Source organism: Kryptolebias marmoratus, linkage group LG6 (genome assembly GCF_001649575.2).
Source record: "Kryptolebias marmoratus isolate JLee-2015 linkage group LG6, ASM164957v2, whole genome shotgun sequence".
Taxonomy (NCBI): Eukaryota; Metazoa; Chordata; class Actinopteri; order Cyprinodontiformes; family Rivulidae; genus Kryptolebias; species Kryptolebias marmoratus.
In genome coordinates, this window is record NC_051435.1 from 10,011,395 (window position 1) to 10,034,081 (window position 22,687).

The 22,687-nt window shown below is 40.3% G+C and overlaps 1 protein-coding gene across 4 annotated transcripts in view; it reads left to right on the top strand.

Annotated features, from left to right (window-relative positions):
• The first annotated feature begins 2,433 nt into the window (after nt 1–2,433).
• The window catches only part of myo10l3 (myosin X, like 3), a 54,952-nt gene continuing 34,698 nt past the window's right edge, over nt 2,434–22,687 (top strand). For 3 of the 4 annotated variants that reach the window (XM_037976097.1, XM_017424505.3, XM_037976098.1), the window contains exons 1-2: nt 2,434–2,683; nt 17,017–17,115. In XM_037976097.1, coding sequence (XP_037832025.1) covers nt 2,663–2,683; nt 17,017–17,115 — 120 coding nt within the window. In that variant the 5' untranslated portion in view covers nt 2,434–2,662. The remainder of the gene's footprint in view (nt 2,684–17,016; nt 17,116–22,687) is intronic. The other variant, XM_037976099.1, reaches the window with a different exon arrangement.

The window sequence follows — 22,687 nt, forward strand, 5'->3', positions numbered from 1 at the left end:
TTCTGTTGGAAATTGGCTTCAAATAGATATGCAAAAAAGAGCATATATACAAGCTAAAATCAGTTATTTATTGACACTAACAAGTTTTTTTTTTTTTTTTTGGAAATACCCGATAAGTTGTGCTTGCTTAGGTAGAAGTGTTGTTTATACCCAAAGTGAGTTGGGAAAACCAAAAGTGATTAACGGTAATGTATTGTGGTTTTGAACTTTAGTCCTTTTTACTTTTTGTCATTTATCTTTGCACCACCATGACTTTGTGGCTTCTCTGTAACAATGTTTCCTGTCAGTGTACACTATAACAGTTTAGAAACATGTAAAGATAAACAGCTCATGTGGTTGTTTTATTGATTGACCGTTTGTTCCCTGTAAGGGAAATAATTTAGATGATCCAGCAAAAGAATAATATATTCAAACAACCTTGAAGGCAGCATAGGTTGGAAAGCTTGTTGCCTTTATGTGCATCCTTATGAGGACAAACAGAAAAAGACAAAAGCAGGATATTAGGACAAAATCGATTATAATCTAATCGTTATCGCACAGAATATTTATGCCCCTTCATTCTATCCCGTCCTTTCTCATAAGCTCAACAAAAATTCTAGATATAGGCGTGAGTAATGCTTTCATTTGGAGACATGTCGGCTCTGTGATGTTCCACGTAATTTAATAAATGCTGCACCATTATTTGTCATCGACCATATTTACACCCTAATGTGACGCTGCCTGCCGGAGTGATGGGATAACGATTGAATCACTTGATATCGTTAGATGTTCCATTTTTATTTCAGTGTGCCCGCTCTTCGTTTCACCCATCTTAGCCAAATTACACCAGATTCAATTAGTTTTAACCTCCTCTTCACCTCCTCCTGTTTGTTTTATTTCCCCGGGGGGTGTCTCCTGTAGTCCAAGTCACCCACACCCTTGACCCTGCAGACCCCACCCTGGGAGACCTGATTAGTGAGATTCATGCTGTAGGAATCGTTACATCATTGTTCCTATTTATGTGAGCAAATTTACTGATGCTATAAAGGGTCACTTCAGCATCATCCTGATTGAGAAACAGAGTTTTTTTTATAGTCATATTAAATGCAGTATTGAATTAGATACAGTATATTGTCTATGTAATAACTTTTCTCTTTTTTGTGGATGAAATTTGGCTGAATTGAACAGAGCTGAGATTGACCTGGACCATAAATGTTAACAAACAGCTGCTGCTTTGATGATATAACTCAGTCTGGATCAATAGCTCCCATTGTTCGTGAACCAGTACACAGATGGAGGAGGGGGCTTTATGCCATCATCCAGCAGACAGATTTTATGATCTGTCTGTGGCTGAGGTTGTCGAGATACTAATCACTTGTTCCTAGTCAGCAGTTCTTCCATCACATAGACAGACTTGTTCATTATTTGACACAAAGCTGCAAAAAAAGTCTTTAACTTGACCTGAATAACTTTGCTGGAGGTCTATCTGTGGGGGGCAGGGGGGCACTGGAGGCTGTGTCCTTGGAAACTGGTTTTTAATGCATGTGGTTGATCTAAAAACACACACTGACACCATTTCTGGCCACAGATCTTTGAACAAATGGACTTCATCACGTAAGAAGAAGATATGTGAAGCATTTATTACAATAAATCTGTGCCGTCGTATGGTTTTTATGCTTTAAATTTTATTAAAATATGTTGCTGATGTTTAAAACAGCACAAAATTGCACACGTCCATAAATTAGATGTTTCTTCTGCCCTTTTGTGTAATCAAATTGGACACTCCAAATTGTTGTATAGTTACTAATATCTGCCTTATGATTGATGCCAAAAAGGAATGATTTAAAAGAAAAACGTTTTGAGATGATTTTGTTTTTTAAAAACATGCTGGCACCAGATTTTGTAGAGCAAATGTTTATTTTACTGATAGTTAAAGCAAGAACCTTTTTCTTTTTTTTGTAGTATGTTTGGTTGGTGTGAACTATTTGCTTCTCAGTAGCTACATAGTTTAGCTGTAGCCATTCTAATAAAGTGTCTGTGCAGTATGCTCTGTTAACTTTTAGTTTAATCTAAACACATTATTGCATAAACAAAACTTACTTTTTTATAAGGAAACTGAAAAAAAGGTCCAAACATATGACAGTACAAGCTTTGAAAAAGGTTGAAAATTGTCACATTATTCTGTTTTTATTTCTGTCAGATTCTCCTTTTCTTGTTTGATTTTATTGGCACAACTCCGCCTCCATGCTTATGTGCCTCAAACTGGAGTTCATTTTCTGACAGAAAGATATATATTTCTTTTTCTGAACATTAAAAGCCCTGGCCGTGTAGAGTAGCGTGCCCATCCTGTTCACGGTGCAGGATCTTTGTGGAGCAGAAACAAAGAGGGCGGATGCTGAGGGGGAGGTCTGCAGCCGGCGCGCCCCTCCTCTCTGCATAATGTGCCGGTCCCGTGTCAGACAGACAGACAGACAGACAGCAGACTGATCCCGAAGTGTCCCACACTCAGGGGTGCACAATGACTCCGAGCTGCAGGGACCTGTGAGGAAATGCTTCATTAACAACAATAAAAAAACAAGTTTTCTATCAATCCGAACCGGATGGGACTTATCCCGGAGCGCAGCTGGGTTCTCTCCTCCTCGCCCTGAAAGGTCAGCTTACAAACAAGGGGACACGCTTAAAGATGGATTCTTTCTTTGTAGAGGTGAGTCAAGCCACTTTCTGCTGACATGAGAGCAGTTTTTGTCACCTCTGTGTTTGAAGTGGGGGCTCCTGAGTGACTGGGGGACCCTCAGGCTCTTTGTTTTGTTTTGTTCTGTCGCACCATCAGTGTGCGCTTTCCCGGACGGGGTTCAGACCGGTTCTCCTTTATTTTAAACCGTTGTGAGGTTTTATTAACTGCTTTGGATCTGTTGAGGCTTTTAACCCAAGCCACGCTGTCTGTGCTTGTTCTGGTTCGGTCTGCAGGATGTGCTGAAGAGCCAACTCTAACCCCTCTGATCTGAAAACGTCCAGGACTCAAAAACACAAAAGTGACCAGCTCACTGCCTTATTCTAAGCTTCATATCAAAGATCTTTGTATGATAAAAGATGAACATGACGCCTGGTGTGTCATGAACCAGTCAGAGCAGACACCACCAGGTTCTCCAAAGACTGGCTCTGGGTCTGATTTGTCATCCCTCTCTGACTCACAGGAGGGCACACACTCACAGGAAGAGAAAGACTTGATGGATCCACCTCATGGACCCTCCCAGCACTCAGGGGTCATTCTTTTACTACCTGAGCTCCTGCAGAACCTTCCTCTACTTTAAGAGTTTTTATTCTGGTGGTTTTCCTCCTGTTGAACGTATTTATTTTGCTTCCCGGGTAGAATTATTTACCTCATTCACAGCTACTGCCTGATGATCTGTGACTTTTTATCATTTTTGTCAAGAAGGTCACAAGACAGAGCTGCTGCACTCTTTCATAATGAATTTCTTATAACAATAGTTTTTTGTTTCTAAGATTTAAACTGTGGTTAAACGTTCTTCTGTAAAGCTTTTGTGTTGTGAACAGATGGAGGTGAGCTGGATTCTGACATAATCTGATTTTATTAGAGCGATATGCTGAACAGATAAAGATGATTATTTGGGCTCGTATTTAATTTAGTGTTTGTCCTGTGTGTTTTACTCCATCTGTGTGGAGTTTCAACAAAGATTCGTCTGATTTTAGCACCTATTGCTGCTTGTATGTATATATTATAAGTGAGCTGTTTTCAGTTTTGCAGTTAATCAAAAATAAAAATGTTTATTTTTCTTGTCTTGAGGGACAAAATTATGCATTTATAATGATAATTAGTTTAAGTTCATATTTTTTAATCTTGTATTAATAATAATGACCACTGTCATGCAGGTTTTTACATTTTTATTAAATATTTTAAAACAAGGTGAAGTATATTGCCCATATTGGAAATTTCATGGAAAACATCTGCAGTATTTGATGCAGTTTTAACAAAAAAACAAAGTTTTGGTTAATTTTTCTTTTGCCAAAAATGCAATTTTAGAAAAAGCAAATCTACATTAAACTACATTAGCTCTGAGTTAGTGTTTTTAAAAAAGAACATTTTGAAATGTAGAAAATAAAGACATATAGTGACAACCGGCAATCCAGCAGCTTATTGAAATCACGCCATATTTGACCAAAACATTTAAAGCACACCATCCTTTAAAGAAATACAACAAAATTGTTTTATAAAACTCAGTATTTAGGATTTAAAAGAACTAATAAATATTAGGGTTTCTTAAATGTTATTTCAGTGCTTTGTGTTTTCTGTTTTGGTGACCTTTTTGATGTGTTTTCACTTTTGTTAAATGTTATTTTATGAAGGTTTTGTGCTTCAGATTTAATAACAGCTGTAAAAGAAATTCTTTAAACTGTCCGTCAGTAGAAAATGTAACTAAACAATCTGTTAATATCTCTGAAAACCATGTTAGAATTGCAGCATTAAGTGTCCTGGTTCTGTAAATGACCTTTGGTTGCGTGGAACGAAGCCAGCCTCTTAAACGCCGCAGAGTGTGGATTTAATTAAGCTGGAATTCTGGAAACAAAGCGAGCCCGAGATTAAACTAAACTCTGTGGAAACAAGTGGAGCAGGGTAAACCTTTGGCATGATTCATTGACGCAAATCTGAAAATCTGCTGCCGACAGCTAGCAACACATTCGTAATATGATTTGTCCTCTTAATCTTAAAGCGGTAGTTCAGATCTTTTGAGGTTGGGTTCCGGGGAAAAGCTATGAACACTTAATATCTTACCTGTAGTAGATACAGTAGCTCTTTGAGCGACCTCAGTTTGAAGATGCTGAGCTCGTGCTCAGATCCGTGTATTCCCAGGATCCTCCTCTGTTAAGTGAGAGACTAGTCATTTCCCACAACTTTTAGCGAACTCTTTGACGTTACCTGGCGTTGTGTTGGTTTTTAAATTTTTCTTGGATGTTTTATCAAATTGCTTGCGTTGAAGGTGCTAGCTTTTCTTTCTCCTCTTGACAACTTTGTTGAGCAGAATTTGCAGCCCGTTTTACTTTTGTCACCATTGTTCTCTTTAAAATACCAGCTGACAGTTCAACTGTGAGGTGAACGTCACGCTGCCTTGAAGGGATACAGGGTGCTGTCATATCAGAACACTTTTATAAATACAAGTACGCACATCGGACAGATACCTGCTATCAGATTGTGCATCCCTACCTGGTGCCACAGATGCTGTTGGATTTAAAGCTCCATTATTATGAGTCTTTCCGTTACTCTATGAACCTTTTATTATCAAGGCCTGCTATATTCATGAAATATCCTGTAATATGTAACATAATGGTGATGATAGTTACTGGGTGGTAACAGTCATTTGAAAGGAGGGCACCTACGAGGGCGTGTGCTCTCAGATTCATCCTGAACACTCATCCTGTCCATCAGCGAAGGCTCTTAGGAGCTGACAGGACACCATAAAACCCTCAGCGTCTTGACTCCACACCCAGCCTGCCCTCTGAGCAGCTCTGACCCTAACGAATACATTCACAAAGCCAGGAGCATCAGAGATCTGTTTTTTTAACCGGCAGGTTTCTGGATCTAATCTTTAATATGTCAGGATATATAAACACCTTTATAGGTATGTGTGACATTGTTTGTGTTTGGTTTTAAAGACTGCTCTTCCTCTCTTTCATCCTTTTTACGCGCACACATATGAAAAACCCCTTAGATCTATTTTTTCCTTCGTGAAACATCCTGTTGAAGGAGAAACTCAGCGATTTTCTAAACTTGGTCTTCAGTTCATCTATAGCAGCAGCTGCTACACACTGTAAAGCCAGACGAGGACCTTTCCACACCCAATAGCTCCTTTCTTACATTACACCGCACATTCCTTCCTGTTAAATATATTCTGACAGAGGGAATCCCAAATTCCCGGCCTTGACCCTTCGAATTCCCAGCGGTGGCGTCCTGTCGTCCATGCATTGTCGAGCTGCTGTGGCGGGGCTTTAGGTTTCACGCCGTCAGGCCTCCGTCCACGCATACAGAGACTTGACGTCCCCATCCTGAAACGCCCCGAACAGCCCGATGAGCTGTTTATGTCTGCCTCTCCTAACCCGGAGCCATGGGCCGGCACGCACAGTAAATATTCGCTCGTGTAATGGAGAATGTGGGAAACCTGTTCGAGTCGGTGGGCTATTTTTCTCCTGCAGTCGTCGGATCCTTTTTAACCTTTTTAAAGATCTGAGAATCTGAGATGGTTGCTGCCAACTTCCACGCAGTTGAAGTGAGGAAAACCATCAGGAAGTAAAGTTAGGATGTGATGACGGAAGGAAGGAAATGTTGAGAAAATGGGTTGGACTTTCCTGTTAATCTCCTCTAAGCAGCTCTCTTTATTAGTGATTACTCTTGCATCGATTATTGTGGGCAGCATCTCGTCTAATTGGGGGGGATTTTCAAACAGTTCTGTTGAAGTTGTGCTGAATTAACACCCTTGGATGTTTAGGATTAAACCAAGGATCACTGAGACTGCGTTCTGGGTTTGCGTCAGCAAAAATCCAGCAGCTTTGTTGAAGTTTTGGTGTAATCTGTCGCAGGAGCAATGGAGCCAGTTACCAACAGACATCACTTAATCATCACCCAGAAATGACAGATTATTGTACAGATTATCTTTAATGACTGGGATGTCAGGAGAACCGATGAAGCTCATGCAGCAATTTGGAATTTGCAGAACTTGAACTCTCCATTTTCTCAGTTTAACCCTGTTTTGAAACTGCAATCAACCCTCTGAATAACACGGTTAGACTTCAGCTGTGTAGTTTGTGTTTACATGTGATATAATTGTATCAGTAACATGGCCCCCCCGTCAGTCAGTGAGCTTAACTTCACATATGGGAGGGGAGGTGGGTGGCTTTGATAACCTCCTGCTGACACCGGGCTGTTGACTTTAGCTTTACCGGCCACATCACTAAACTCTTCAGACAAAGCCGTCTGTGTTTGCGGTCACGAAAGGAAAATATATCCTCATGTTTCAACAGGTTCTTTACAAATAAATAATGCAGCACAGACGCGTGGCTTCCTGTCTGTTGGCTCACGATGACATGCGGACCTTCTCTTGGTTATGTCTGCTTTTCCACCTGGAGACGTACCCGACGAATATGAAGCTGTCTTTGGCAACTTCGTCTCTGTGAATGCTGTGTGCTTGTCCAACATTAGCAACCAGAGGAAATTAAAGTTGCATTTAATTTTTGCTGCCCTGGACCAGCAGACAGGCAGACATTGTGTAACGAGTGTCGCTCAGATCCTGCAGTTCAGAGATCTCGTCTGTCAGTTTAATAACAGCTCCGAGCCCAGATGTTAACTTTCCTTTTTTAACATCCTATGATTACTTCGTACGGAGGCAGCTTATTATGGGATGGGACATGTGTGTATCTAATTTACCCTACGCTGCAGAAATCAACCTGTGGTTTCAAAGAAAAAAGAAAAACGCATCGGTAAAAATCTGTCAAATTATTGCCTCTCATGATGAGATTACTGCCACAGTTATAATTTCAGATGTAATTGGCGAGGCCAGTGTGCAGCAGGGTTTAGGGACTCATCTTTCTCTCTTTTAGCCTCGGCTGCAGTCATGTGAAGAGTCCGAGCGGCGCAAACAACACATCATAGCACAACCTGCAGTCATCACATGTTAGCTTTCCCATCAAGTCTGCTTTATTATATGAGAGTGCCTGATTAGGCCTGCACATAAACTAAAGATCTGACACTCTGTTTTGAAAACTCCTTGCATTTTTATCTTTTTCTCATGAACCCACTGAACTTAGCATCCTCCTCCTCTTTTTATGAAAAGAAAAACACACTCTCCCCATTCCTGAGCTGTAAAATTTAAAAAAAGGCTTTATCCCAATAATAATGTTTTTGCCAGTGTCTGTGTGTGCATTGATGCTTATGTTCGTTTGGATGTACATTAGCTTTTGGAGTCAATCCAGTTCAAGATGGTCCCTTGAACCTTATTCAACACAAAAATTGCTACAACTTAGTCAAATTTAAAGATATTGAGCTATAATTTGATGTGTCAGTAGCTGAGAGTCATCCTCAACACATAATTTGCTTTAGACTTTATGCCATCATTACAAACGGCTCATTCTCTCATATTACATGACGCAATAAGCTTAATTACAAAAGAAAAGAAAGATCCACTGATTGTCACACACCTGAGTGTGCGAAATTTGTTCTCCGCATTTGACCCATCCCTTGAGGGAGCGGTGAGCAGCAGCGGTGCCGCGCTCGGGAATCATTTGGTGATCTAACCCCCCAATTCCAACCCTTAATGCTGAGTGTCAAGCAGGGTGACAATGGGTCCCATTTTTTCAGTCTTTGGTATGACCCGGCCAGGGATTGAACCCACAACCTCCCAGTTTCAGGGCAGACACTCTACCATTAGGCCACTGAGCTGGACAGAATTATGGAGTTATTTAGCATTTAGCTTAAACCAAACAGCTCCTTTTTATTTTTTAGGTTCATGAAAATTTTAAATATCTATTTTGACTGACAAAACCAACAAAATAGTTTCAGCTCTTTCTGTTTCTTGTTAAATTAGTGATAAATTAAATAAAGAAATAAAACAAAGCCACGTTTAGGGTTGGGCAGGCTGCTTTTTCTTGTCAGCCTGTAAATTATTCAAGAGTGCAGTAAGGTTTGAAGTGGACAGCTGCTCAGATTGGGTTGTTGTGTCTGCGAGTTGTTCTTGTTCTGCGTTTTAACATCACCGGTGATGAAGTGACCGTTCTCCGCAGTGGATTGTGTGAAATGTGCATATTGTGTGTTTCACACTCAATGAGTGAGCGTTAAAAGCCCTACAGCAGATTTAATCCCACCCTCTCATACTGAGTTCAAGCAGAGGCCTCCCTTATTCATCCCTTATGTGCTTTTGGATTCTTCTGATCTCTTTATTAAGATTTATTTGAACAGAACATGAAACAGTTATGTGTTAAAGAAAGAAACCACTGTCCTGTACGTAAACAAGCCTTCTAGCCTGAGGCTAACTCACAAACTGTGTGGAACAACCTCTTACAGCTTGCTTTATGACTGTAAGCCAAATTTCAGTAACAAAAAGTAAACATTTAAGTGTTCATGCAATGAAATCTTGAGGACATTTGACACAAGAGTGCAATGAATACTACTCTGAAAATATACTGCAGGTTGTTATATGCAGTAAACACAGTATCAGATTCAAAATGGCTCCATACCCCAAACCCAAGTTTTCAGATTTTACACGAAACACGTTTGCAGTAATATTAATGTCTGAGTATTTGTAAAAAAAAGTGTCACTAAGAAGGCTTCTTCTCAACAGGAAGAGCTCAGTCTTAAAGAAGAAGCAATAAAGTTTTATCCAATTAAAGAATGAGTTCTCTGGGAACTGGGGGCGCTAGAGGTGCTTGTGGAAGACACAAAATAACGTCCAAATAAAAGAAATTAAAAAAGGAGTGAATGAATGAGTGAGCAAATCAAAACAACAAGCATCCACTCGTGTTATGTAAGTTTCTAATCGAGCTCTGTTTTTATGATATTGACCTTTTAATGAGGGGAAAATTAAGTTTCTGTTTAGCTATATTCCTGTTTGAGGTAGTGAAGTGTTTCTGAGATGTCAAATACATTCCCACAGCTATGATAAAGACTGATCAGTGATCAAACGTTTTGTTGATCAAACAAACAAATAAACAAACATTTTGAGCAGTATTGAAAGCTAATTTGGGAGTGCTTTAGTTGTGAGTGACAGTCAAAGGCAGCACAACAGGAGACGGTTATCTTGTTATGGTTCGACCTACACCACCCACAGACCACCTAACGTCCCGCTGACTGAGCCCCAGATGTCTCCCACAGTCAAGCAAACCTACCCGAAGTCTCTGACAGTTCTGGCTAAGCAGCATTCCTGGAATTCCTCCAGGATTCCTGCCGTTTTGACCCCGTAAATGTCGGGACGGATCCAGAGAGGCTTCCATACGGAGACGGCAGACAGGAAAGGGGGCAGCCAGGTGGCTCTGCAGATACTCCGAGTCATGACGCTTAGCTGGATATCCAATCAAACGTACAGTAATCGCATCATTTGTGGCCTCCTCACCCCTTCCTGCTCCCCTCTCTGCTAAAGCCTCGGTCTGCGATCTCCAGCAGAACAGTAGAGGAATGAATATCTGTTCACACAAGATAATAGTGACAGACAGAACACTGTGCCAGAGAGGCCAGGGCTCCTCTTACTCCTCTATCCAACATAAAGATGTAATTTGTTATGCAAATTCTCCCCAGTGCCCTTATTAACAACATAGTAGAGCAGCTCCATCAGTTGATGATGGGGAGGAGCATTTTAACCCTCTTTATTCATCCCAGACAGGGTGTGTCTGTTCACCGACAGTCACACACACAGATCCAACACAAACACAACCAATACAGTCAGTACACACAGGTACATTTACATTATTGTATTTATAATGTATTAAATGTTTGTATTTATTATTTATCACCCCCTGCCAAATGTAAAGGTGGATGATGATGATGATGATGCCCACGTCTGTGTGTTCATGTATATATTTTTTTTTACCAAAATTTCTCATGAACCACTGATTGGATTTTAATCAAACTTTCAGGAAATAATCATTAGATGTGTTTTTACATCTGATTAGCTTTTGGAGCCAACCTTATTCAAAATGGCTGCCACAGCCAACTGACCTTAAAAACCAAAGCATGGATATATTTTTATCAAATATACTTTGTTGGTGAATAAGATGATCTAAGTTGAAAACTCTGGGTAAGACCTTTAATTGGATTAATTTCTGTTTATTATCTTGATGACAGTGACAGAAGATTGCTGCTGTGATGAATTTGTCTGATTTCCAACACGCCGGTGACACTGATGTTAATAAATGTCTGTCCTTCTGTTTGAATCAAAACAGTTTTCGAATGCGATCAGACTCCGATCAGCCTGTGTTAACCAAAAAAGGCTGCAGGCCGTCCTCCTCTGAGTGTGTTTATAACCTCCGCTGCAGGGGGCTCGGCACCCCCCCTCCTCACCCACAGACTGGGGGAAGCCCCGTTCCCCCCTGGGGGCTCCTCCTCCTCCATTAGCAGATTTCTGATCAGCTGCTCTCTTCATTATTAATTCATACGTATCCCAGCGCAGATGTTAGAGGTTGCCTTTAATCATCTGATGTCTAACCCCCCCACCACCACCACCACCACCACCACCACACACACACATACACATACCTCATGCTGGCAGAAAACACTGGCTGTGCCGAGTGCAGCAGGCAGACGGGACGGGAGGCAACAAAGAAACAAAGAATGGAGAAACTGTAAGAGAGACATGCAGAGCGTAAAAATATGTTGGAAAAATATGTGTCCTTTCCTCAACATTCACTGCTGAAGAGGCTGAAATTAGCTCCTTATTCTCACAAGTTAAAGATGATTCAGCGTGTAAGAGGATAATAAACAACTGCTGTCTAATTTTTGTGATGTGGAAAACACTCAGCTGAGGTTTTACTGCCTGCAGAACGTGCGACGTTTGACCTACTGAAGGTCTTAAACCCTGATGGGACCTTCGCCCAGATTTCCCTCTCAGTCTCATTCAGCTCATTTAATTAATCTCAGCCACTTGGCAGATTTCTCCTCGTTCCACTCTCTCATAATTCAGGATCTACCCCTGCTAGTCTTCAGTCAGGCCAAACCTCCTGTTGTTAGGTTTGAATTGGGACAGATTATTACAAAATTAAAACAAAAGGGTTTTTTTCTCGTTCGTGGCACACACACAGACACAAACTTCTTTTTCTTTTGGCTGTTCCCTCTTCAGGGGTCACCACAGCGAGTCGTCCTCCTCCATTTAACTGTCTTCTGTGTCCTCTGTCCTCACTCCAACTCCCTCCATGTCCTCTCTAACTGCATACATATATCTCCTCTTTGTCTCTAACATCCTTCTACAAATATACCCACTGTCCCTCCTCTAACATGTCCAAACCATCTCAGTCTGGCCTCTCTAACTTTATCTCCCAGTCCTTCAACCTGTGCTGTACCTCTGATGTCCTCATTCCTAATCCTGTCCATCTTTGTCCCTCCCAAGGAGAACCTCAACATCTTCATCTCTGCCACTTCCAGTTCTGTCTCCTGTCTTTTTGTCTCCAAACCATACAACATAGCAGGTCTCAGCACTGTCTTGTAAACCTTTCCTTTGACCTTTGCTTCCACCCTTTTGTCACAAATCACTCCTGAACCTTTTCTCCATCCACTCCATCCTGCCTGGACTCTCCTTCACCTCTTTACCACACTCCCTGTTTTCCTGGACAGTCGACCCTAAGTACTTGAAGTCCTGCACCTTTGTGACCTCTGCTCCTTGTAGTCGGCTTCAACTCAGTCATTTTTTGCAGATTTTGAGCTAGAATTTGATGTGGTAGTAGCTTAGAGTCATCCCCATCACATACCATGGTTGCTAACATGCAAGGCAGTGGGTGATATTCATTACTTTGAGGAAGAAATGCTTTTTTTGTGTGTTTTTGTTGTTTAGGGATGAAGAAACTAACCGCCTCCTTTTTGCATGACTGGAGTTTCCTAAGTTTCTTCTCTGTGGTATGCCTCTTTTTTTTTTTTTGGTTTTGCAATCAGATGTAATGTTTGTGATTTTAGCCCCCGATCATCACATTACCTTTTGGACCCAGTCATTGAAAAGGCAAGAATCTATTCAGAGGAAACTAATACAGTAAAGATGCACCAGGAAGTACACCGCCTGATGCTATCTGTTGTTTCCCTCCTCTTGAATATAAAAAAAACACTATTTTATTCTGCTTTATTTAAAATTCCCTGTAAAACTAAATTTGTTGCAGTATTATTTGCACCTATATTACGTTACATCTAACAGCTGATTTACTCTTCAGGAAATTATCTACCTGCAGCATCTACAGCTGCTGAATGGGGTCCGATGGATTCATTCATCACTTTCCTGAAACCACTCTGTGATCCAAGAAACTATCCTCTCCTAACTAATTGCTCAACCAAGTCAAGTTAATTAGCTTTCTTTTGTTGTGGCCCACATGATCACCTGAGCCCGCCTGAACCCGTGCCATGGCAGACGGCAGAGAAAGAGCCGTGGCACCTTGTGCTGCGTGTATCCTTAAATATTAAAGGGGGGTTCATTAGAAAATCTCTGAGCTGGATGTCATTGTACGAGCCGGGGAAACTCAAACCTCACGCTTCGGGATCACGTCTTTCAGCCAGAGTGGTTTCTGTGTCAGAGAGCATGATGGGACGTCGCCGCGTGGCCTGTTTTGTTGGGTCGAATTACTTTTGTCAGCTGGTTCTGCCTCAGCAGTGCTGCACGTGGTTGGTGACATGCTGCATGAAGAATTTGAAATGAGCTTTAGCTGAAAAAGTCATGGCAGCGGTTCCGTTTATTTTTTCAATGGAGCTATTAAAAACATTTGGTTACAAGAAGCACAGGACTTCAGTCAACTGACACCCAGTAATTAAAGCCAGAAGCTGCTGCGCCTCGTTACCATGTGTGCTCTGTAACTTTCCAGTGATTATCAGGCTGTTTGAGTGGATTAATGGTTGGCTGTGCCACAGCAGCAGGTAATTCCAGTCTGAGGGACTCAACACGAGCTGATACCCGTGCCTCTTTGTGTCCCAGCTGGCTTTTGTTTGGGATATTTCCGCCTGGTTAACTTCCGAACCCTGAGAGTTAGAGGTGGCTGCCTTTGTCCCGACTAAGTGACGGAGCCCCTGAGGATGGAGGGACGAGGGGGGAGGAGTTCTGTTTGGTCCATCTGTTGCTGAGATAATTCATCTCGACTTCATACCGGACTCTTTACACACACACACACACACACACACTGAAATACAAAGAGACCAGCAAGTGAACAAACACATCTGATGTTGACTCTTGGGGCACAGGAGTCACTTGAAAACTTTTTAAATCATACTGACAGATAGTCTCATCCTAGCAGTTATTAAAACAAGAGAAATTAGCATTTTTGTCTAAAATAAAGTCTGAAAGCTGATTGACTCTGCTAAAAATTTGTTGAAGAATGAATTGCTAACTGAATTGTTAAAGTTAAAAACAAGCAGAACAGAAGCAAAAATGAGTAGCAAAACAGTCACTAAAAGCTAGATGTAGCACAGACAGAGCCAAAAAGCTTCAATTAGAAAAAGCATAGTTAAAAGCTAAAATCAGCAAAACCATAGCTAGAAGTTAAAATTAATAATTCAGTTGCTAAATCTAAGTAGCAAAATTGTTGCTTAAAGTTAAATGTAATAAAACTATTAATAATACTTAAAAATATATGGAAACCATAGGCAAAAGCTATGATTAGCAAAACCATAGTTAAAAGCTAAAATTAGGAAAATTATAGCTAAAACTTAAAACTATTAAAACAGCTGCTAAAAGCTAAGAAGCATAACAGCTGCTTAAGGTTAATGTAGTAAAACCATGGCTTGCAAATAGCAAGACAGCAACTTAAAGCTAAAAGTATAATAATACATTAAAAATAGTGCAAGTAAGCTGAAGAGGAATTCAGATCTTTCTATTTGGATTTATTTTGTAAAAAGGTTAAATAATTAAAAGAAATATTAAAAGTTACAAATGCTAAAAGTCATAGATTGCTGTTCCCTATTGAGCTGATTGTTTGGATGTAAAAATAGTTAAATTAGCACAAAGTTTGTAGTGTGAATGCTGACTCAGGTGAACCGTCCCAAACCTGAATGAATGTTTGCAAGACTGGAATGTTTTTACTGATGCAACACCAGGTTGAAGTGGGAAATTACAGATTTATGAGGCATCTCTGTCTTCTTCAAGTTATCACTTGCCCGCTCTCTTTTTCCGTAGTATTTCTCGTGTAATCTAGTGTTACAACATGATGCTGTTTCTTCCATTTGTCAGCTTCATGACTGAGTACATGACCCAAGAATCTGTGGAAGATGAAAAACCAGATTCAAAGCCTTCATTTTTTCCCCCCTCTGTTGCATAACAGCAGGAGATTTTCTTAAAATCCCGAGCATAAACTCTCATTAATCTCCTGTCCTGACTCACGTGAAGCAGCTTTTCCTTGAACCAGCCGTTCATGCCAACATGATACCAGGCAGGGACAGAAAGCAGGTTAAAGCACGGCCACGTGTTGCAGAATACCTCTGTTACAGATACGTTCTGATGTTTCTGTTTGTCTCGTCCTCCACACAATAGGAGGCGGGACGTTATCCACCGCCCGCACCCTTCCTCTTTCCCCTCAGCCTCCTCCTCCTCCTCCTAATTTACATGGCCCCCTTTATCCCACTCACCCTCGTCCCCTGCGGCCTGAGAGCCACATTTAGCTCTGCTCCATTAGCCGTCTGAAGGAAAAAGAAAATCCCTGGTGATGGAAATGGGCTTTTTTAGGCTGAATGGTTACACTTAGTGGCTCTTTGTCAAAGGAGAAAACCCCCAATTTTCAAAATAAAAGATCTGGGAACAGTCAGTTATTTGAGCTGTTAAGCAAATTCATTTATACGACTTTGTAGTGTAATAATCAGATAATTGGCTCTTTCTGTCTGCCTTCACACAAAAACATCTTGATCTTTCCTCCCACCCTGATGGAAGAGGGGATGAGAGTGCGCGCGTGCACGGCAGCCATGCTGTTAATTGTTAATGAGGATTGATGTCTGAAGTGGTGACCTTGTCTAAGGTTTCCTAGTGGAATCCACGCATATTGATCTTTTCAGTTTTATGCTCTGCTGGACACACAATTCGCTTATGCTCCACGCTTCCCTGTCCGTCTCATCAGCGGCACTTGTGATGATTAATGGTTGGTTAAAAACAAGCTGATTGGGAGACGGTCTGACTTAGATTTTTTACTGAAAACCTAAAGGTGCAATTTTACCTGTGGCTGAGGATGTTTTATATTTCAAAATTAAAGTTTTGCACTTCTGAAAGAAGAGAACTTGAAGAGAGAGTTTGTCTCTCTTCACTGCCTGTGCAGAATCTGCATAATTATTTGTTTTTTTTTACAATTTATATCAAAATTTGGTTTAGACAATGTTGAGAAATGGATCTGAAAGAAAGAAAATGTCTTAAAACAAAGTCAGAATGACTTTATGCTCTCATTTTATTAACAAACAAGAGAAATGCCGACTGTCTCACTTGGTTTTTCTGCAAAACAAACAAAATACTGTTCATTTTTCAAAGTTTTCCTTTGCATATTGAAGCTTAGATTCAAATCACAGCAAATGTGTTGATTTTGTTTCTTTAAACCCAACCTCACAGTCAAACCGTACAAAACATCTGCCCTCATCTGCAACAGTCATTCAAACAGCTCACGCTATAAATACACGATCATCACTGTGAGGAAACGACAGCTCATCCGAGCAATCAGCGTCAGATTCCTGTTTTTGCTCCAGGTTACTGAGCTGCTAATAAACAAGTCTGGGTGGAGCAGTGACTCCGCTGCTTTTTATGATTTGCATTTGGAATACAAGAAAACAAAAAGTGCCACTAATGCCAAAAAAGTGTAGCATTTAAGTAAGCTTTTGTCATTTTTGTAGGATTTTTTTTGACAAATTGATGCACATTAAGGGGGATAGAGACAATTTTTGAAAGTCTAACCTGTAAATATTGAACTGAATCTGTTGTTTGTATAACTCTGAGTCTCTGACATGTCTTGAATATGAAGCTTAGTAAAAGAAAAATCTGCTTTTTTCTTGATTTAATTAGGAAAGTTGCATCTTGACAAGACAGTGGTTGTGGCACTTAGTGATAAGTGATGTTGGGTACAAATAAAGATGGAAAAAGAGTGAATTATTATGAATGGGGCTAAAAAACATAATGTTTAATTCTTGCTCTTCTAAGAAATGTTCTGCTAATACTTGCCTGTTTTGTGTTGATTTGATGCAGTTGTTAATTTTGTTTAGGACTTATTGTTGGTTTGTTTTCTGTACTGCATTAAATCACTTGCAAAACTCCAAATGTTCATATTTAATGCAAATCTGCATAATGTTTCTCGTGTCCACGTGTTGAGGATGCTGCTGGTTTTGTGTTGTAGGGAGCTCGAGTCTGGCTGAGACATAAAGAGCAGATTCTCCCCTCCACCGTCAGCTCTTGCGACGACTTGTCGCTGGTTCTCACCACAGAATACGGGAAGGTAAGATCGGTTTTGTCCTCTTGTTGTCGCTGCTTCACATTAGTCTGTCCCAAATTCTCAGCTGCTTGGTGTGACTCCTTCATTAAACATTTCCATCGATTGAAGGATAAAAGATTGTGCATTTTCATCTTAAGATCAACAGATTTTCTTAAAAACAATGCTGAATCTATCTTTAGTGTCCATAAAACATTTCCGTTTAGTTTTGCTATATTGTGAGGAGGGAAACGGCTCCATTGTCTGTGTTAGAGAGCTAATTGTTTGCACGCATGTACTTCATTTGATGGGTTTACAGTGGACTCAACACCTTTTGTAATGAAGTAAGAATGACAGGAATGAGGTCCCACTGAGTCAAGTCATTGAGCTTATCTGTTTGGCAGCGCACGCTGGTCTTTGTGTCTGGAGGAAATCCTGTTAGAAAAGCAGAGAGAAACAGAGAGGAGGCATGTTAAAAAAAAAAACAATTCTCACTCATATGTATGACGGTCAGAGACTGCAAATCAGAAGTTTATCTTTTTGATGACAGTATTTTCACTTGGAAAGTCAGATATTTCTCACCTTCTCCAACCAAAAAACCCAATATGGCTACCTCACGCATAAAAAGTGAAGCTAAATGCAGTAATAAACTATTTATTTCACTTAATTCAGTTAGCATTATATCAAATCTGTTGCAGACACAGTACTTTACAACCTCTAGCACAGAGTTGAAATGCATAAAAAGCAGATAAATACTTCATTTTTTGGCTTGCATTACTAACAGTTGTTGGCCTGGTCAGTGAGCACACCCATTAGAAATCTTTTCTGAGTCGCAACTACAGCACGGTTAAGTTGGGTGCGACATCATTCCCAGATCCAAGTTCAGACTTCTAAGTTAAAGGCAACATAAACCACAGACCTTCATACTATTTACAGGACTTACAGCATTACAGCATCCACCTCATGACCATCGCCCTAACACAGGCCCAAAAAAATCCATTATAGGTGTCTTGAAGGAAGTGTAACATTCATAGAGCTATGGATAAGCAACTTTTTTTTTTCCATTTGGAAATCAAGCTGCGAGTTATATTCAAATCAGTGGGTTAATTAAACACTCGCAGTGCAGGAGATCCAACTTGATTTTGCAGAAAACCACTGCTGTCATGGGGAAAAGTGCTAAAAACACAGTTAGGGCTGGTTAGTGAAGAAACAGTTCTACAGAGGATGCTGCCCCAACAGCACTGTGTGTTGACTTTGACAAAGGCGGGAACCATTTGAGATTATTGTTCATTGACTTCAGCTCAAAGCTCAAACTCTCTCATCCAGTCCAAGATGTCTGCCGATCATCAGGACTTTGGCAACAACCAGACCCAGAACTTCTTGACTTCTGAGACTGCCATCAAGCCCGCAGACTATTGTTGCGTTCAGGACCGGAAGTAAGATCTGGGAATTACATCAGACACAACACAACTGCGTTTGGTTGTTGTTGTGCCTTGTGACCAGACTAACCATTAGCAATACAAGCTGAGAACAATGAATTTCTCTGTCTTTAAACGCAGTTCTAACATGGACACTCATAGCGGTTGAGATGTACTGTATGTGTGTGATTGTCAGATACAAAGTAACAGAAGTGGGGTAAAAAAAAAAGTTTATTACTGGAGCTTTCACAGTGTTTATGAGCAAGGTAGCTGGGGCTGGTCATGCTATATGCTGCTTTCTACCTGCTTGGTGCTACTAGATGCTTCCAGTTTGCTTGTACAGCCACCCATAAACCTCATTTGTTTTTGAGGTGCTAAAACCAAATATTTCCAGAGCAAACCTTCAGCATTATTTCCTGTTTACCTCGTCCTGTAAATAAATTACTCTATGTACAACTGTGTCGCAGCTCAAGTTGTGAGGTTCCTGTGTCGACGGCAGCTGCAGCAAACTGCTGCTGAGTGGCTGGACCGTCATCCTTTATAGACCTTAGCACTAAATCCACAACTAACCTTTTCCAAAAGATACATTCTCATTTGGTGTTTTGATGTTTTTCAACAGTGATTCCAAATCTCTCACAGGTGTTCAGATGGACATTTGGTCACTAAAAAGGCATGGTTGTGTAATGTTTATATTCAGGAAACTATTAAAAGAAGGGGAAAAGCGATTATTCTTAATAGTAGTGGAGACGCTGTGGGTTTTGCTGAGTCTCAGTGGAACATTTTAGACCCAGATGAGGTTGATATGTTGAATGTAGAAAGATCTGTGAATGGAGCATACTTCCTTATTTACGTGTCCTTCTAGGATATTTTATGATGTCTTTGTGGTCAGTGGTGGGGATGGCTGAAGTGTGAGAAGACCTACCATGAATCGGGCTTAGTAATGCACGAGTTTCACCTCCTCATTTAGAGCTTTTGATATTAACGTTAGGATGATATAATGGCCTATTTTTCTGTGACAGGATGTGAGGTCAACTTGTTGCCCCTGACATCTTAACATCTGAGCTCAGGATGTTTGTTATCAGGGCTGACGTGGGGTTCTCGACTGTTTTTTAAAGTTCTGACATTCTGCAGCTGGAATGATAAGAATGTAAGACAGAGAAACCGTCTCCAGAGCCAGGATCTCTGGTTGACCTTATGGGATCCTCTGCTCCTTGCTTGATATTCATCAAAGGTTTATTTGCAGTTCTTGAATGTTTTTACCCACACACCCTCTGACTTATCCAGCAGACCTGGCTGCTGTTACATTCACCTTCATATTAGCATCTGTCTAATCTCTGTTAAATTCTTTGTATACACCTGAGTGAACAAATAGAAACAGCAGACTCAATGCAGAGCTGAACTTCCTGCAGGTTTGTTTATTTAAGAAGCTTTGAGTGAGTTTTATGTGGCCAGATGATGCTCTGGATTAACTCTGTGTGTATTATTCCCAGAGAAGTGTGCCCATATAAAGAAAACAAGAGGCAGATCTGTTGCTAATGATGTCTTTTTCTCTTACTTAGAATTGCTTTTTTCTAAATTGCATTTGCCGATTGGAGGCCGTGAATTTATTTGTAAATAGTTTGACAAAAAACAGGACATAATGTTGCTCATTTACATAATTTTCCTTTTAGATCAGTTTCAAAGCTTTTTTTTTTACTTTTTTAAATATAAAATGTTGTTTTCTCTGACATTTTGTGCAAAACAAAAAAGATAATTCATGTAAAAGCTTCTGAACTTTTCAATTTAGGCTTATTTCCAGTCTGTATAAAGTCTCAGTGGTTTAAATAGATCATTAATGTCTGCTCAGTCTTTACTGAGCAGACGGTCAATGGAGCCATTATGAGGACTTTTATCAGTAGACATACAGAAAAAACATGTTTTTAGTATTTGTACATGGATTGTTCAAGTGCAGATTTGCTATTTTATGACAGTTAATATATATATTTTTTACTGTAATGTAGATTTCCCTCAGTGTGTTGTTGGTTTTTACCATCAATATGCCCCCCCCCCCCCCCACTCCCCCTTTTTTCTCTGGGGTCTAGGTGGGGTCACCCTGCAGCAGATGGACTCACTGTAAGACACAGTCATAATCAGACAGTAAAAAGAAAAAAGAAAGAAACAACAAAAACAAAGAAAGACTGTTTGCGACCACGAGTCTGTAATTTCTGTGTCTTTCTGTGTGTGAAGGCCTGAATGTATGAGACGGTCGTCTGAGCAGCTGACTCCACCTACAGTAAGTGTGAATATTCAGCAGAGCGTGCTGAACAAAGAGCAGTGGCAGGGTGTGGTTTCACAGAGGACAGAACGAAGGGAGAGAACGTCACAGCTGAAGGAACGTTCAAAGTTCATTCGCTCGCTTCGGCACACGAATGAGCTCCTTCAACCATTCAGTTTGTATGAAACTGATGTGTCCACTTCCTTGAAATTCATTCAGCAAATACATAAAAACTCAAATAAAAAGTTACTGACTTTGTGTTTCTGCACTTCATGAGACTTTAGTTTAAAGCTTTGGCTTGTCAGGCAGCGGGCAATATGCATTGCTTCAAGAAATACTAGATCATTTTTTTCTCTTTTTTGTTCATATTTTGAACAGTTTTTTATGCTAATTATAATAATTAATATGTATTGCTACAGTTTCTTTTTTATCTCCAAGTAATCATCATGTAAAAATGTATAGAGGATCTATACGTTCATAAAAACATCCTCTTACTGTTGCATAAAGCAGAACATATAAAGATGATTCTTATTTTTTATAAATATTTAAAAGCAAAAGTTAGTTTGAGTATCAAAATATTTGAGCAGTAGATCAGTTCAGAGTTGTAGAAAATATTTCTATTTCATGCATATTTTTTGCTGTTCAGTCGTAACTTTACCTCCCAGTTACCACAAACAAAAAAAAGACTCACTGCCTCTCCCACCTTCATAATTAAAATAAATGATATATTTTTTATTATCATCCTGACCGCGGCACCACTGATGCTTTTGTTGGGTTGTATTTTTCTGCCACGTGTCGAGCCGTGTGCCCTGCAGCTCGTTTTGTCTCATTCGTTTGGAGAGAATTGAACGGCACAGAAATCAGTAATCAATCACGAGCTACACATAGTTGTAAACGGCGTGAAAACCGTCTCCAGCCATCGTCACACCACTCCGGATGTTAACTTTTGTGAAGCCACCTGGATCAGTCAGGCTTGTCTTTTAGTTACTTGCATCAACAGAACTAACTCAGTATTAGTGTACCTCATAACCGAATGAAACTGAAACAACAGATAGTATTTGCTCCAAGTTTTACATTAGTCTGAGCAGGATTTAGTTCAGTCAGTAATTAAGTATTGAAGAGAAATGCTGTAGCTCTGAGGGCAGAGTTCATCTCACAGGAATGTTGCCCACAAGGAAACTAAACCCCACGCTGGGGGCAGAACAGACCAGAACGAAACCTCGTTTGATGCCAAAAACCTCCAGCGTCTCTGATGTTCAGAACATGAAAAAGTCCCCGAGGGTTGTTCTGTGAAATCCGAACAGCGAGTTATGTAAAGGTGATCACACTCAAAGGTTTTACAGTGTGATTTACAGGCAGGTATACTCATGAAACTGAGGGTTTTTAACTGATCTGCCTGCTCACTGACGATCAAACATCCTGATTTAAATGCAAACACTAGCCTCCTTAATTACTAATTTGGTATGATTGTAATTGGCTGGAACAAATTGGCTCTTTTTGTGCTCTCAGAGAGAGGAAATGGAGGGTATGAAGCTGTCTGAGCAGAAAATTTCAGCCACTTTATCCAAGACTTGTTGAAAATTGAAACAGTTACTGCTGACAACAGTAGTTCTACAACTCAGATATATTTTACTACTTTTTTTTCTACAACAGACTGACTGTTTTAAGTAAGAAACTCTATATTTTGGTTCGGTAACTCAGCATAGAGCACGAGATGACAGAGTTTTATTCCTACATTGAGTTTGTGTCGACAGGCCACATCAATCCTAAACAGTGAATACAAAGGGACAGCTCACATTACTGAAGTAGGCTTTTGTAGACAGTCAGTATCTTACCTGCAGTAGATAGAAAGCTAAACAATCTCAGATTAGAGAATCAGGGAGAAATTCTCATAAAGGAGTTAAACTAACATCGATTCTACACCGAG